The sequence below is a fragment of the Polypterus senegalus genome, chromosome 16 (assembly GCF_016835505.1).
Source record: "Polypterus senegalus isolate Bchr_013 chromosome 16, ASM1683550v1, whole genome shotgun sequence".
Taxonomy (NCBI): domain Eukaryota; kingdom Metazoa; phylum Chordata; class Cladistia; order Polypteriformes; family Polypteridae; genus Polypterus; species Polypterus senegalus.
The window spans coordinates 83,253,357-83,268,185 of record NC_053169.1 but is presented as its reverse complement, the minus strand read 5'-3'; the positions used below and the strand labels follow the sequence as shown (position 1 = coordinate 83,268,185).

At 40.5% G+C, this 14,829-nt stretch overlaps 1 protein-coding gene across 2 annotated transcripts in view; it reads left to right on the top strand.

Annotated features, from left to right (window-relative positions):
• sptbn1 (spectrin, beta, non-erythrocytic 1) overlaps nucleotides 1–5,648 on the top strand; it is a 262,319-nt gene extending 256,671 nt beyond the window's left edge. For both annotated transcript variants that reach the window (XM_039738921.1, XM_039738922.1), the window contains 3 exons: nucleotides 801–974; nucleotides 2,873–2,915; nucleotides 4,277–5,648. In XM_039738921.1, coding sequence (XP_039594855.1) covers nucleotides 801–974; nucleotides 2,873–2,915; nucleotides 4,277–4,492 — 433 coding nt within the window. In that variant the 3' untranslated portion in view covers nucleotides 4,493–5,648. The remainder of the gene's footprint in view (nucleotides 1–800; nucleotides 975–2,872; nucleotides 2,916–4,276) is intronic.
• The last annotated feature ends 9,181 nt before the right edge of the window (nucleotides 5,649–14,829 follow it).

Sequence of the window (14,829 nt, the reverse complement as noted above, 5' to 3'; positions counted from 1 at the left end):
TCTCTTTTTTGCAACGTTGCTATTGCATAAACATACATGATCGATTCTTCCACAGTCCTCCAGCGTGTACTGCTCGGCTTACGTACCATTGCGGGCATTACGTTACAGCGTATTCCTGGCTAGACGAGGCCTTTATACTACATTTAAATGGGTTTATTTCTTTCTTTATGTATATATTTATTTAGATTGGACTGGTTCTGTAATGGGTAGTTTTTGTGTGCAGACTGCTATATCGCTGCAAGGATCAGTAAAGTATTTATCTTGCTATTCCCACTTGGGTTTGTTTTTCCCAATTAGCTGTCTGCAGAAACTATCAAAATCTACACATTTCCTGTATGTACAATAAATGATTAAAAATATTTACTGTATAGGAACTGAAGTCTGTATTTGCAGGTCATTTTAACGTTTCTTTTTGCAATTACTCCAAAGTGACTAGGGATTCAATAAAATGTTAAACAATTACATTATTCAATAAAAGTTTGTATCGCATTCTAATGTCTATACTTGCCATGTTAAAGTAAATTGTAAAGATTTTAGTAAGTTTGAATCCCAGTCTGATTTGCATGTTTAATATCTATGAGGATTTCACTTTCTTCCCATGTCCCAAAAACCTGAGGGCTTCTGTTATTTGTCATCTGTATGAGTGAAGGTAACCTGGTAATAAGACTGGCACCCGGCTCAGGTTTGGTTCCTGCTTTGTGCCTTATTCGGTACTCGGATCTGGAGTCTATAAAATGGATGGATGAATATTCTGACAATGATGTCCACTTTATGTTGATCCTTTTTTATTATTATTTTAGGTCCTGGCATAATGTGTACTGTGTGATAAACAATTCAGAAATGGGCTTTTATAAAGATGCGAAAAATGCCAGTCAAGGCATTCCATACCACGCAGAGATTCCAGTAAGCCTGAAGGAGGCAGTGTGCGAGGTGGCAGTAGATTACAAAAAGAAAAAACATGTTTTTAAGTTAAGGTAAGCTGGCAAAAGAATACTCCTTAATGTGACTTAATGATGATAGAACAAGTGCAAGGGTAATGCAAGGTGCCAACTAGAAATGTTCTGTTATTATAGCACAAGATTTCTATAATATTAAATAGTAAATAAAAAGAAGTCTGTTTTGCCGTAGGATTTTTACATCATCTGGTTTAATATGCCTCAGCTTTTCAAAAGTTATATCTGACATTTTCTTTTATATCACTTTTAAGTTATTCAGATGCTCGATGTTTGGCAAGATATTCACACATTTTGACTGTAAACTTACTTAATTAATTTTTTTTGTTTAAGGTTAGGATTGAGCTGCAAAATTTGATTTCTTTTGTAGTAATTTAACAGTCACCACGCAGATTGTCATAAAATAAAGATGAATTAATCCTATTTAGTAATCCTTGGTAACTTCTTAAAAATCTTATTGATTTGTGCATCTTTTTGCCTGGGTATTATGTACAAAATTTTAAAATTCCAGAATACATTTTAAGTCCTGTTGGTGAGCTGGTCTATCCAGGCCACCCGATATTCAACACCACCCAGGAAATTCCTGGTAGCTCCCAGCTGAGCTGTGATATGTAATCACACCAGCATTTCCTGGATCTTCATCCAGTCAGCCATGCCCTGTACACCTCCCATGGGAGACACACCAAGGAATTCTAACTGTATATTCAAAACCCCTCAAATCAGATGCATTGGTGTTCTGCTCCAAGTTCTGACCATATTGCTAAGCACCTCATCCTGTCACAGTGAGGCTACGTAGGAACCTCATGATGGCTGCCTTGGAATAGGGATCTTATTGTTTCAGTCTCAACTCAAAGCTCGTGACCGCAGGGAAGGATGGCAGTGTCAACTGACTAGTAAACTAATAAAAAGCTTTGCCTGAGGACTTGTCTTCCACTTCACTGCCAAGCTCTAGTATAGCATCTGTAATACTGCTGCCGAACTATTGGTTAACTTCATGATCACCGTTTCTCTCACTACCCACCTAGGATTGTTCTTCTTCCTGTTCTTTCGGCTGCTCCCGTTAGGGTTTGCCACACCGGATCATCTTCTTCCATATTTTTCTGCCCTCTGTGTCTTGTTGTGTTATGCTCATCACCTGCATGTCCTCAGATTGTGATCTTGGGATAATGGAGGGTGAGAGTTGTGTGATCATTCAGCTATGTTGTTTGAAGATGCATGCTACAGTGAGTGCTACCTATGGGACACTTGCTTAAGGGGTATGGATCAATAAAGAACAATCCATTAGTGACCCTCATTGCTAGTCTTGGTTTAATTAAAGAGAACAAGGATACCGAGATCACTCCTTAAGGCCGCCTTGTGAGTGGAGTTTATAGGTTAGTGCTTGGTGCCAGGATGACCCATTGAGCCTGATAAGGATCTTTCCATAAAGTTGCTTAGAGCAACCCTGGAGCATTTCCACCAATGGGGTAAATGACAAGGGTCACATGCAGTGCCAGTCAGATGTAACATGGGTCATACTGGATCTTGGCAGTGGAAAACTGGCTCAAATAAATGTAGTAATAAATGAATAAAATGATCTTAGCGACGTGGCCATTTGATTGGGTAGAGAAACATCCCTGTTATGTAGCTGTTTTATTTTGGCAAAAAATCATTTTACATGGTAAACAATTAATAGAGGCTATGTAAAATGATAGTCAAGAGGGGAATGATTGACCTTGAAACAGGAGAAGGCCTAGAATGAAAAGTTTCAGGTTTCCTTATCAATTTGCACTATATTGTAAATGAACAGTATGGTCCGTGTACAGCTGCTATAAATGGAGTAATTGTTGGTAATGGCTTTTTGTCATGTATTAGTCAAGACAGCCTTAGTAAATGGAATATCATGAGTTTCACAACTTTACTTTTGAATTTTGTTTCAGAATGACAGACGGCAATGAATACCTCTTCCAAGCCAAAGATGATGTAAGTTATACCTTTTGTTTAACTTGGGGTCATACAGAAAGATGGGCCTGGGCTTATACTAGCAAATTTGTATTTAACCCAAATTAGCCACTAGTTTTTTACAAGATAGATTAAAAGAATACAGATATAAATGCAGAAGGGTAAAAAATGAATGATGAATTTCATGAACATACAGGCTGATATTTTGAATAAGTCGGATTACCCATCAGCATCTGTTACTTGCAAGCATCTGTTTTGGCATTATGAATAGCGTATCTTAGGTTGAATGTTTCCACTGGGGCTCTTATCCATTTAACTGTCTTGACTTGTCAAATTTATGGAAGCAAATGGACAACATACTAAAACCTCAATAATGGCTGTTAACCTGGTGGTGAAGATGATGAATATTTTGCCATATTAATATAGCACAAGTAATGTTATTAATGACTAACCATTGTTCAGTTAACATTAGTTAAGAGTTGAAACCAACTAGTCTTGGGTAAGTTCAATTTGTGTTTTAGAATATAACAAACTGTCTTGTGGCACTGCAGTGCCTGATCTGGACTGCTTTTCAGCTCAAGAGACACGTGAGGGCAGCATTAAGCTCTATACACTTCAGATTGTTTTACATCTGAAAACAGAAACGCAAATGCCTTAATGGGTCGTTTTTTGAAAGCATTTGAAGTGAAAGGCAGACAAAGTTTTTTAACGATTATATATTACTGATCTGAAATGCAAAAGCAGCACATCTGTAATGCATTACAACTCACAAAACAAGTGTTGAGCCTGTGAGGTCAGACTGCTGTCATTTTAAACCGTTCATAAAATGCTGTTGAGTAACACAAAGACCCAGTCTGTGATATTTTTTTACTAAGCATTAAAACAAGTAGTTACACACATCATGGATACATTAAACATTTTCTGGGAAATATCTCTGAATTGTTTGTTGCTGTAAATTATGCAGGGGGTCTCATTTTAAGAATCGTCATTAATTGATCAGTTTGCTATGTGGTAAGTATTTGCCTCTCTTAAACAGAAGAACATGAATTATTCACTTTCAGCCTTACTAGCACTTAGTTGATAAGCCATGATATTGAGTGATCTATACTATATACAGTAGGTACACATGATACTCTACCTACCAATGGGTTGTGTTTATTTTTAAGCAATTTTCAGACCTGCAGAATATGTTGTTTGTGCCCATAGGTTCTACCCCATGAAGTATTTAATGAAGTATCTGAGCCAATTAAGTTGTGCAGTGTACACATGCTATCTGTCTGGGGATGCCATGCCTGTTGAGATTTTTCTGCTTTTTATGTTGTGATGGTTTTATTTGCCAATGGTGGATATCTGTCTAAACATAATTTCCCTAATTTCATTAGGAGGAAATGAATACCTGGATCCAGGCCATCTCATTAGCAATCACTGCTGACAAGTCCGAGGTTTCTCCCAGTAGCCATAGTACTCCAGCCTCCAGTCGTGCCCAGACCTTGCCAGCCTCCATTACCGTGACAAGTGATTCAAGCCCGGGAAAGAGGGAAAAAGACAAGGAGAAAGATAAGGAGAAGAGGTTCAGCCTATTTGGGAAGAAGAAATAACATGCGTTCCTTAATACTGCACTTATTCTCTTCCATTTCCAGTAAAATTCCAGCATGCAAGATCAGAATCAGTACATCACACTTTGTGCCTAATGTTCCTCAGTGTGGTTTTAGATGTCATTAATAGAAAGATCTTATTAAAGATGAAGCCGTGAGGTGCGTTGGGCAGCTTCCATTTTAGAACAAATGAAGGCAGGACCAGATTTCTTATGTTGGTTGTGTTTTTTTTTTTTTGTTTTTTTTTCCTCCTTATTTTCTTTGTTCTTAATTTTTGAAAATTGTATGTAGTTTTCAGGATTTGAATATTTAAACATTTCCTCAATTTTGTGAGGCTGTCTTGGGAACAACCTACGTCATTTTGCTGTTCATATGCAAGGCAGCGGTGCTTTTAGATAAACTTTTTTGGTTCTGGTTATATAACGTGTACAATTCCAAACACACTCATGATATTCCATTTACTAAGGCTGTCTTGACTAATACATGGTCCCATCCTTTATAGGCTTTAAAAAGATGTATCCATTTTGCTAATATCTATTAAAAAAAATAAATAAATAAAAATAAATAAGTCATTCATTTGAATACAATACCAGTACAACCCAGCATCAGCTATTAACCCACCATGCTGGGGCTTTTGTGCGTTATGTTTGACAGTTACGACAGATCATTATGTTTGAAAGGCTAGGATACCAATTTCTAAAATTTTTTTTTTTTTATTATTTTGCTGTTGTTCCTGGGTTATGTTATATTGTATGTTTCAAATAACTCTAGTAACAAGGTATAAAAACTAGATGTACAATAAACACTTAAAAACATTGATGTTAAGTGGAAAAGTGGAAAAAGCATTTACTGGAAAAAAGTAATGTTATTCAAACGGTTGCTTGCTTGTTGGCTTATAGCACTGCGTGTTATAATTTTTGCTACATTCTCTGCTATTTGATACATAGTGTGCATTTCTCTGTCACTGTAACTATTGTAATGAAGATTTTCATCTGATTGCACAATCAAAATGACATAATAGGAATGATATCCTCGCAAAGACTGGGCCAGTATTCATATAGCACAAGGGCCTGGCTCCAGATGTATGAAACTGCACCTGTAGACTTCTACCCTCTCTGTTAAATATCTGCAATGTCATTAAAATGCTTTTAAAATGTAACAAGTATTACTTAATTGTTTTCACACACAAAGCTATACGTCTCCCAAAAAAAGAGATTGTGTGAAGTGTCGTTACTGTGTAGTGAAAAAATGATTCTACTCAGTAATCCTTGGCGACTTCTTAAAAATCTTATTGATATTTTCATTTGTGCGTCTTTTTGCCTGAGTATTATGTACAAAATTTTTAAATTCCAGAATATATTTTAAGTCCTGTTGGTGAGCTGGTCTATCCAGGCCACCCGATATTCAACACCACCCAGGAAATTCCCGGTAGCTCCCAGCTGAGCTGTGATGTGTAATCGCACCAGCATGTCCTGGATCTTCATCTAGTCAGCCATGCCCTGTACACCTCCCATGGGAGACACACCAAGGAATTCTAACTGTATATTCAATTGGTTCTTGATCTCTTCATGGTCTGCTTTTATATGGAGACCTTCTCTTAAAATTTAAAAAAAAAACAAGGAAAAGTGATGCTGTCAGGATTTGATGTAACATAGAGAACTTGTTGTCTTGTCAAAATGACTTAGAAATTTTGAGTCAAGATGTTAAAAGTTGTGGCAGCTAAAGGAGAACTCGAGGTAATTTCTCCTCTCACATCGAGCCAAAAAAAAAAAAAAGGACGACGGTCCAAGGGTTGGACATTTCCTGGAAAAATCCTTCTGACTTAACAAAAGACAGCTTAGCAAGCGATTATGAACTGTGATCTCCATCGAGAGACACAGTGTGTCGAACTGGAGCCGCAACACGTTTTGGTTCCTTATTTGTTTTCCGTTAGACTGAAGCTTTACTAAATGTAGAGCAAGCAAGGAAAGATGGGTCTTTTGGCTGAGAGTTTTTTGACTTCAAAATGATTACACGTTCATTAACGTATAAACTTCCTTTAGTGTAAAGCAAATGAGGGGAATCAGTAGAGCGCACGGTCCTGACAAGCGTTCTGGTGAGCGTGTTGGAACCTTGGCAAATTGCACCAGGGCTACTGGGCACTTGGGTGTCTGCTTGTATGCGAGTACACGGTCGCTTGTTAATCAGACTTTTATATACAAGTATATTTGGTATCGAGGGTCTTCACTGTGCTTGTAAGATGGACATTGTTAAAATGTTAAACATGAGGTTTACAGCGGGAAAGGTAGGCTGAGCCAATCGCCCACAGTGACATACGAGATTGAAGAAGGTGAACACAGATGAAGCGAACCTGCTCATCTGCTGACTCCTCTAGTGGGAGACAGCTGTGGGTGGCAGTAAGTAGTTCATTAGGGGTCCCGTAGTGGAAACTAGCATTGGAAAGGGTCTACACACCCACACCCCAAGCTTTTCTTAACAAAAAATGTCTGTCTTTGATCTCTTATGCCCATTCTAACCAACCTTTCACTTCCTCTCAAGCCTTTCCTTATTGTGTTGAAAACTGGTGGGAAAAATTTTTTTTTATTAAAATTCCGAAACTAAATGCATCTCTAGAACAAACCTTTTTTGGTATTGGAATACCCATGAGCCTGTTTATCTCACTGAAAACTTTCAGCGGCATACAAATGGTTGGGAAATTCACAAAACTTGAAAGCTAATGTCCGTCAAACTTTACTGGTCACATTCACTTTGAAAGGTCAAAAGGATAATCTCCGTTTTATTTGGGGGTATGGTGGTGACAGTTAATCACCTCAATTTTTGTTTCCTTCCTGATGGCCCTCTTACTAGCCAGTGGTACTAAAGCACAGGATAGATCCTCTGAGAAGGTTCTTGGTTTAATCCTCAGTCTAGTTCCTCATCCTCATTTACAGTTATGAGCTGTGAGTAGTGACCACTGCAACAAGACTCCCTGGTACAAGTGACCCTAATTGGGGTAACTACACGGGGCTCCTGCATTCATCGTCCATTACATCGTAAAGGGGTTGATCAGGGCCTTCAGATCATTTCAGGTGATACAGGGCTCTAAGGAGGCCACTGGTTGGACAGGTCTCGAGTGTGGCTCCACAGGGAGAAGATTGCATTTCTGAGCAGGGACCACCTTGAACTTGTATAGGAGGAGCTAAGCTCTTTGTAGCAACCGGAAAGTTTGATTTGAGCTGTCAAGTCTATTGGAGGGACTGTCGTCACCATAAACAAAACGGGTGGAAATTGACTGATGTGTCAAGTCAACTGATGATGGCTAATTCTTAACGCTTGCTCTGTGCAGAGCCCACCATTAGGGTCTATCTGTTTATCATTATTGTAAACCATTTGAAGCTAAACTTGAAGAGCAGAATCAACCCTGTAGGGGCCATCAGTCCATCACGACTGCACTTAATACACAGACGCTCACACTCAAGTAGGGCCAGTTCAGGGCCAACAATTAGCTTGCACTTATTGGGAAAACGGGAAGCAACTGGAGTACTCTTGAGAAAATCCATTCAAACACAGTACAAGTACTCCAGAGCCAGAAACCCCCAAAACCAATTTAGGACCTCCAAGACTGGAAAAAGATTTTGTTACAAAAATAAATGCAGCAAAGATAAAACAGATAAGAGCAAATGATTAGTCCAAAATAGCAAAACTGTTCCTCTTGCCAACAAAGGTCTTGTTAAAACCTACACTTGTGTCTCAAAGATCTTCATGGGCCTTGTATCTCCAATCCGAGGTCACGTCTAGGGCTACAGATAATGGAGAGAAGACCTGGGACTGTCTGCCTGGAGCTTCATCTGTTATCTCCAGGACTCAGATTTTGGATGATGGATTGGATCAAATCTTGAAAATGGGTTGTTCAGAACTGTGTGTCATCTGCAAAACTGTGGTAGCTCAGCTTGTGTTTTGAGACATTCGCAGCTAATGGAAGCATATAGATCGACAAAAGCAGTGATACACCATATAAAATATCATGGGTCTCCCAAGTATAATCAACACAATTAATGAATTTCCTGCCTGTTACGTAAGATGAACCAATTTAAGACACTGACGGCGTAGCCCACCCCACCCATTGTCTAAGCTGATTTATAAGAATACTGTGATCAGTGGCGTCAAATGCTGCACTCAAGTCTGAGAGAACAAGAACAGAAACACGGCCTCGGTCCACGTTGACCAGCAAATCATTTACTACTTTAACCTGTGCAGTTTTTGTACTGTGGTTTGTTCTAAAACCCGACTGAAATTTATCAAGAATCGAATGTTGAATCAAGTGATCAGTTAGCTACATAATGACTGCACTTTCTAGAATTTTACTTAAGAAAAGCAGATTAGAAATTGGTCTAAAATATTCAAAGACAAGAGGAGTTGAGATTATTTTTCCTGAGGGACGCCATGCTGGGAATTCTACCTGTTTTACGTTCCCAGGAGCCTTCAGTGGGATATGCAGTGACAGGTTTGGTAATCTTGAAAAGTCTGGATCAGAGTTGGATTGAAAAACCGAGACAAAAGTAAAGTGGATTAGGGTTGTGATCCTGGGTGACAAATAAGGGGAATTTTAAAACCTGGATTATTTTAATCCAAATCAAACCTTTTGAACACTTTGGCCCAGGTGTTAATGTTCCCATAAGCCCCGATAACATCCTCCAAACATCTATCAGGACACCATAACCCATAAAATGGAACTCTGTTTAACACTAAAGGATTGGAAAGTTCTTGTCCAATAGGTAGAGATTTATACTTATTAAAATGAAGTTATGTTTTTGAATACATTCTTGCAGTTCACTCTCTGGCTAAAGGATCTGGATTGGTATCGGGATGCCAGTTGAAATCCTGGCAGTGACAGAAGGGATGCTACTCTGCTGGGCCCCTTGACCAAAGCCCTTCACGGGTGCTGTATAAACAGCTGACTCTGTGCTCTGACCCCAGTAATCTCTGCAGAGCAAGTTGGGATATGAGAAAAATGACAAATTCCTAATACAGTACAAAATAATGTATATGACAAAAGTTTAAGAATCACTAAAAATCACTTCTACTGTTGTGTCACGCTCCCCCTACTGGTGAAAAAGCATAACCTTGATTGAGTTTTGTTCACAGGACATGTAGAGTGCCACGATTGTTGTACAGTGCCCTCTGTCAGCCGCTCTTAAAATTACAACTAGTAAAACGCACAAACTCCACCCGAAAAAAATCCAGAGTGGCCTCCACTCGACTTTCTTGTTTACTCCGATATGGGAATGATGGATGTTTGAGGACTAAACCGTAAGGCAATGATTATATTTTTATATTATGTACATTAAAGAACCATCAACAAAACAAATCAATAATGAAAACCATCAACAAAACAAATCAATAATGAACAATTATTATAAAAGTAAAGAATAAATAGGACTCTGCAGCTGCACGGATAAAACGTAAAATACCTCTTCCTGTTAGCAGAAACAGCCCAAAAGTTGATGGCAATCTACGTTTTGTACCTAATACTTGTGTGCAAAATTTGGTTGGCCCAAGTGAAAGTGTACTCTAATTATCGTGTTTAAATACACACACGGACATAATTCCAAAAATCGTATTTTCGACCTCGGGGAGGTCTAAAACATTGAGATTCATCAAAATCGAATACTTTCGTATACAAGAAAGTAAAAATGACCCGGCTGGAAAGGCAGGCAGCCAACAGTAATGTCATCTCATTCATAAGTGAAATTTAAATAAAGCAACTGTTTGGGTGGAAAGTAAATTCAAATTCCTTTTTAAATTATTGAAGTTATCCCACGTATTCAAGTTTTACCTGTGAAAATGAGAACTGGAACATTTTGGATGCAAAGAAAGTTTGGTGACCTCTGTATGTCAAGTGACGTGAAGGGGATTGGCGTTCTTCTAATGGCGCTTTCAAGTTTCATTCCGAAGTGAATTATCAAACTTTTATTGAACAAAAAAGAAACTCGGCATTGGAACTGTTTAGAGGAGGTTGTTGGTCCCGACATTTATCATCATTCTGCTACTGAAACCTTTGTTCTGTATTCACTGTTTCGAACCAAAAGGTGCACATGTGCCTCATTCGGGAAACACGGTGAATTCCTACTGCACTAATTTGGCAGCAGTGTAACTGCATCATGGGACCCACTCACTAACACTGGGAAAACATAAATTCACCAGCAAACGTTGTAGCAGTGCTACTGTGGGAAGAGCTCCATTTCCCAGCAGCCCAAGGAGGTTACCCACATAGGATGACTGGCTGCTGGGGACAAAAGAGGCCAGCGGGAAATTTGAAAAGGGGGGCCTGACAGATCGACAGATCGGTGTTTTGTGTATCCTGTCCAACGTGTCGTCTAAAAAGTCAATCGTGCCCAGGATCGTTTCACGTTACGATGAATGTGTCTGTGCCCGCCTGTCGTGTTATAGCGGTGGATTAATCATCGTGCGTCTTCAAAAGGAGCGCTCCTGGAAATCTCACCCCTCTTCACTTAGGACTACCGGTAGGTCCGTTGTATTCATTTTCTATGGAAGCTGCTCTCGTGATTCTCATCTTCACGCCATACCATTTCACTTGCTTTGTCTGTATCGGGCTGTATTAGGACATTGTCGTGAGTGTTTTATTGTTGTGGTTCATTGTTATGTTACAACTGTATCACCGTATGGGAAAGGGGAGGGTTGTCTGATTGTAGTTGTTGTCTATTGGGTTTTCATTTAAAATATTATTTAATCATTCGTTGGTTTTGTTGTCTCTGGTTGTGAGTGGGCCAAGGCTGGGTGCGTCCCTGGAATCTCCACCAAAAAAAATAAACAAATCCCCGTCTCATCGACAGTGTGAGTCTTAGCGGCACCAGACCACTACAACGTAATCTGAATGTCTTTGGTATGGCGAAGAAAGCTGAGGGGCCCGTCAAGCAGCTCACGGCCCCATTCCCGTCTCGTCATGAACTAATAATGGTGTCCACTAGCAAAAGACTTTCGGTACAAGTGACCTGACCAGATGCATCCTGGGAGTGTAGGGTTTGTCCAGCTGTGACAGGCTAAAGGAATGAAACCTCCTTAGTCTCGAGCAAAGAAGGCAGTGTGGGAATGTAATTCAGGTCCTCAGAATTCACAAAGGCAAAGCGGGGGCCTAGAAAATGCAGTTAAGACCCAAGCCTGGAAGCACTTCTGCACTTCTTTACGCAAACAGTCACGGAAATCTTAAATAAACTACCGAGTCATGTGGGTGACGTGTAAACCTTGACAACTGAAAAAAACACTGGACAGCTGAGCTAACGACGAACTCGGTGGAGAAAATGGTACTAAATGGCTTACACAGGCTCGACATTATTGTCGCACATTTTTAATGCTCCCTTACTTTCATTACAAATGACCTCAGATTTTTGTTTTAAATGCACTTGCATGAACTTCATTTTGGGAGGCAGTTGAGATCGTGCGTTACAAAACCAGAACACTAACAACATCGAGATGAAACTCTTCTGCGTAGATTGAGCGCAACTCTTGCAAAATTCAGCCACGTACCCTGGAGAAGAAGATGTGCTGTTTTGGAGCACCTGCTAGTTGCGAGAGATGCTCGACATTTGTCTCGTTACCAGGTACACGAATGAAAAAACGCAGATGGAGTCCACTGAGGGATAGACTAGGCCAGTTATAGGAATATCATAGCAATAAACTGTGGCAAAAGGAGGAAATAAAAAAGATAGAGATAGATAGATAGATACTTTATTAATCCCAAGGGGAAATTCCCATACTCCAGCAGCAGCATACTGATAAAGAACAATATTAAAGAGTGATAACAATGAAGGTATAACAGACAGACAATAAATTTGTATAATGTTAGCATTTACCCCCCCGGGTTGAATTGAAGAGTCGCATAGTGTGGGGTCTCCTCAGTCTGTCAGTGGAGCAGGATGGTGACAGCAGTCTGTCGCTGAAGCTGCTCCTCTGTCTGGAGATGATCCTGTTCAGTGGATGCAGTGGATTCTCCATGATTGACAGGAGTTTGCTTAGTGCCCGTCGCTCTGCCACGGATGTCAAACTCTCCAGCTCCATGCTCAGTTTGTCCAGGCGTAAGGCGTCCTTCTTCTTTATGCTGCCTCCCCAGCACACCACCATGTAGAAGAGGGCACTCGCCACAACCGTCTGATAGAACATCTGCAGCATCTTATTGCAGATGTTGATAAGACCTGACCAAAGGGCACAGGTTAAGGAATACACGAGGAAACAATATGAACAAATAAAGTCTTTCTTGTCCTTTTCTCAGTATCTTTTCAGTTTCAACTTGTGGCGGATGGAACCTGCAAACAATTTACTGGAGTCCATTCGAAACAACAACTGGGTGGCAGTAATACTGACTTGTGTTAATATTTTTCTTCTTCTTATGTGGTTTTTGGGTGTGATTAGGTCAGCACTGTTACCATGGCTTTGATTTAAGGTGGTACCTGCCAGCTGTTGGTGGTATCATCTGCATGTTTGATTCAACAGACCTGAGCAACTGAACTGTTTATAACAGCAGAATAAACGGGACGAGAGGCGGCGCACTGCCACAAGCACTCCAGTGCAAAGGCTCACAAGGCAAGATGCTACAATGGACTCTCCGAAACACGGCGGGCCAGACTAGTGACTCAGTGAAGTGACAAGAAAGTGGTCAAACACTGCAACCTACACAAAATATTGTAAAGGGAGAATAGAGCGTTAATAAGATAACGTATTACTGTGATGGAAAACCAAGACGTCTCGCAGTATCTACCTGAAGACCTTAAGCCTGACGCCTGTATGAACACCTCACTTGTGCCTGGCATAAGATAGAGCAACAGAGCAGATATTCTGTGCCGGGCTGAGGTTACGGGGCCACACAAGGGCACAAAAATATAAAAAGACAACTATGGGGACCTTGGAGTCCCCCATTCAGAGTAGGGTGGTGTGGATGGGTGACGTTTGTAATTACAATAGTGCACACCATTTTAGAACCGCTCATCTATTGAAGAACTCACCATTGAAGAACTAAACGGTAGGTAAAACTTCAAAACACGTGAATTGGGAGGTTTGGTCAACCTGGTTGGTAACGATGGGCCGCAGTGTGAAAAACCTCAACAAGCCGACAATTTCTGTCAAATCTGCCCGGACACCCAGACAAGCCCCTTAAAAAAAAAAAAAAAAAGGACATTTCTGGGGAAACTCGGACGTATGGTGGACCTAATCGGACATACTGTACACATGTGATTTGGACATCTACATGAAAATCATTTAGAAAAGAACTTACCTGTGCATTGATGCCATGAAATGATCTGAGGTTTACACAGTCAAAATCTACTGGACCAGGCAGTGCTGTTATTCTCACATGAGGTGGGCAAAATATTGCACCAATGCCATTTGGGAAGCCGAAAGAATATTATTTGGTATCAAAGATAATAAATCTTTAAGGATAAATGCATTTTCCATTGTTTCACTTAACCAGTCAATTAAGGAGATTTTACGCGATTACTCCAAGTGATGTCCGGAAACCCCTGAACACTGCCAACAAAACTCGCTTCCTGCGAGCGAAGGAAAATGAGCATAACACAAACAGAATGAATAAACACAATAATTTAGGAACAAGCAGAAATCCAACCACTATGACACATGAACCCAGTGTTCTGGAAGAACTAAACAGAACAATACGGTCTCTGGACAGCTTCTGTCTCAGTAAGCGTCGACACCTGCCTGACCGCACGCATGCACTGAGAGAATCTGGAGCCAAGGAAACTCTCACCACGACGCTACTTAAACCCACAGACTAACTGCATGAGCCGCTCAACTACATGAGTACCGGAAAAGATGCAAGAAAAAGAACAACTGAGAGAACAAAATGGAAACCACAATAATATGGTGAAACAAGAACCACCCACTGAGCTAAACATGTTAGAGGTCTGCAGGTCAGGTTGGGGAGTATGCACTGGTACAGCATACTGACGCACTCACAACACAACGAAACGGCTCACTATCCCAGTTGGCATCCCCAAGGCAGATATGCAGTCCACTCCCACCCTCCACAAATGACCCTCTATCTGCCACAGCCAGGTGTTATGTGGGCATCCCCTTGGCCTGGTCCAGCCAGCCAGATCACCCTCAGGGAATTAAATTGCGTCACATGGCCGTAGTGCCGTAACTGATGCTCCCTCACAATGCAGGTAATGTGCCTCATTCGGGACTCTGTGAGCAACACAAAGTCAAACCAACGGTACCAAAGGAGTCCAGTCTTCATCTCAGGTCCCTGGATAGCGTCCATGTCTCGTAACCATCTAGCAAGACAGGAAGCACCAGGATTCTAAAGACTTGGACCTTTGTCCTTTTGCAGA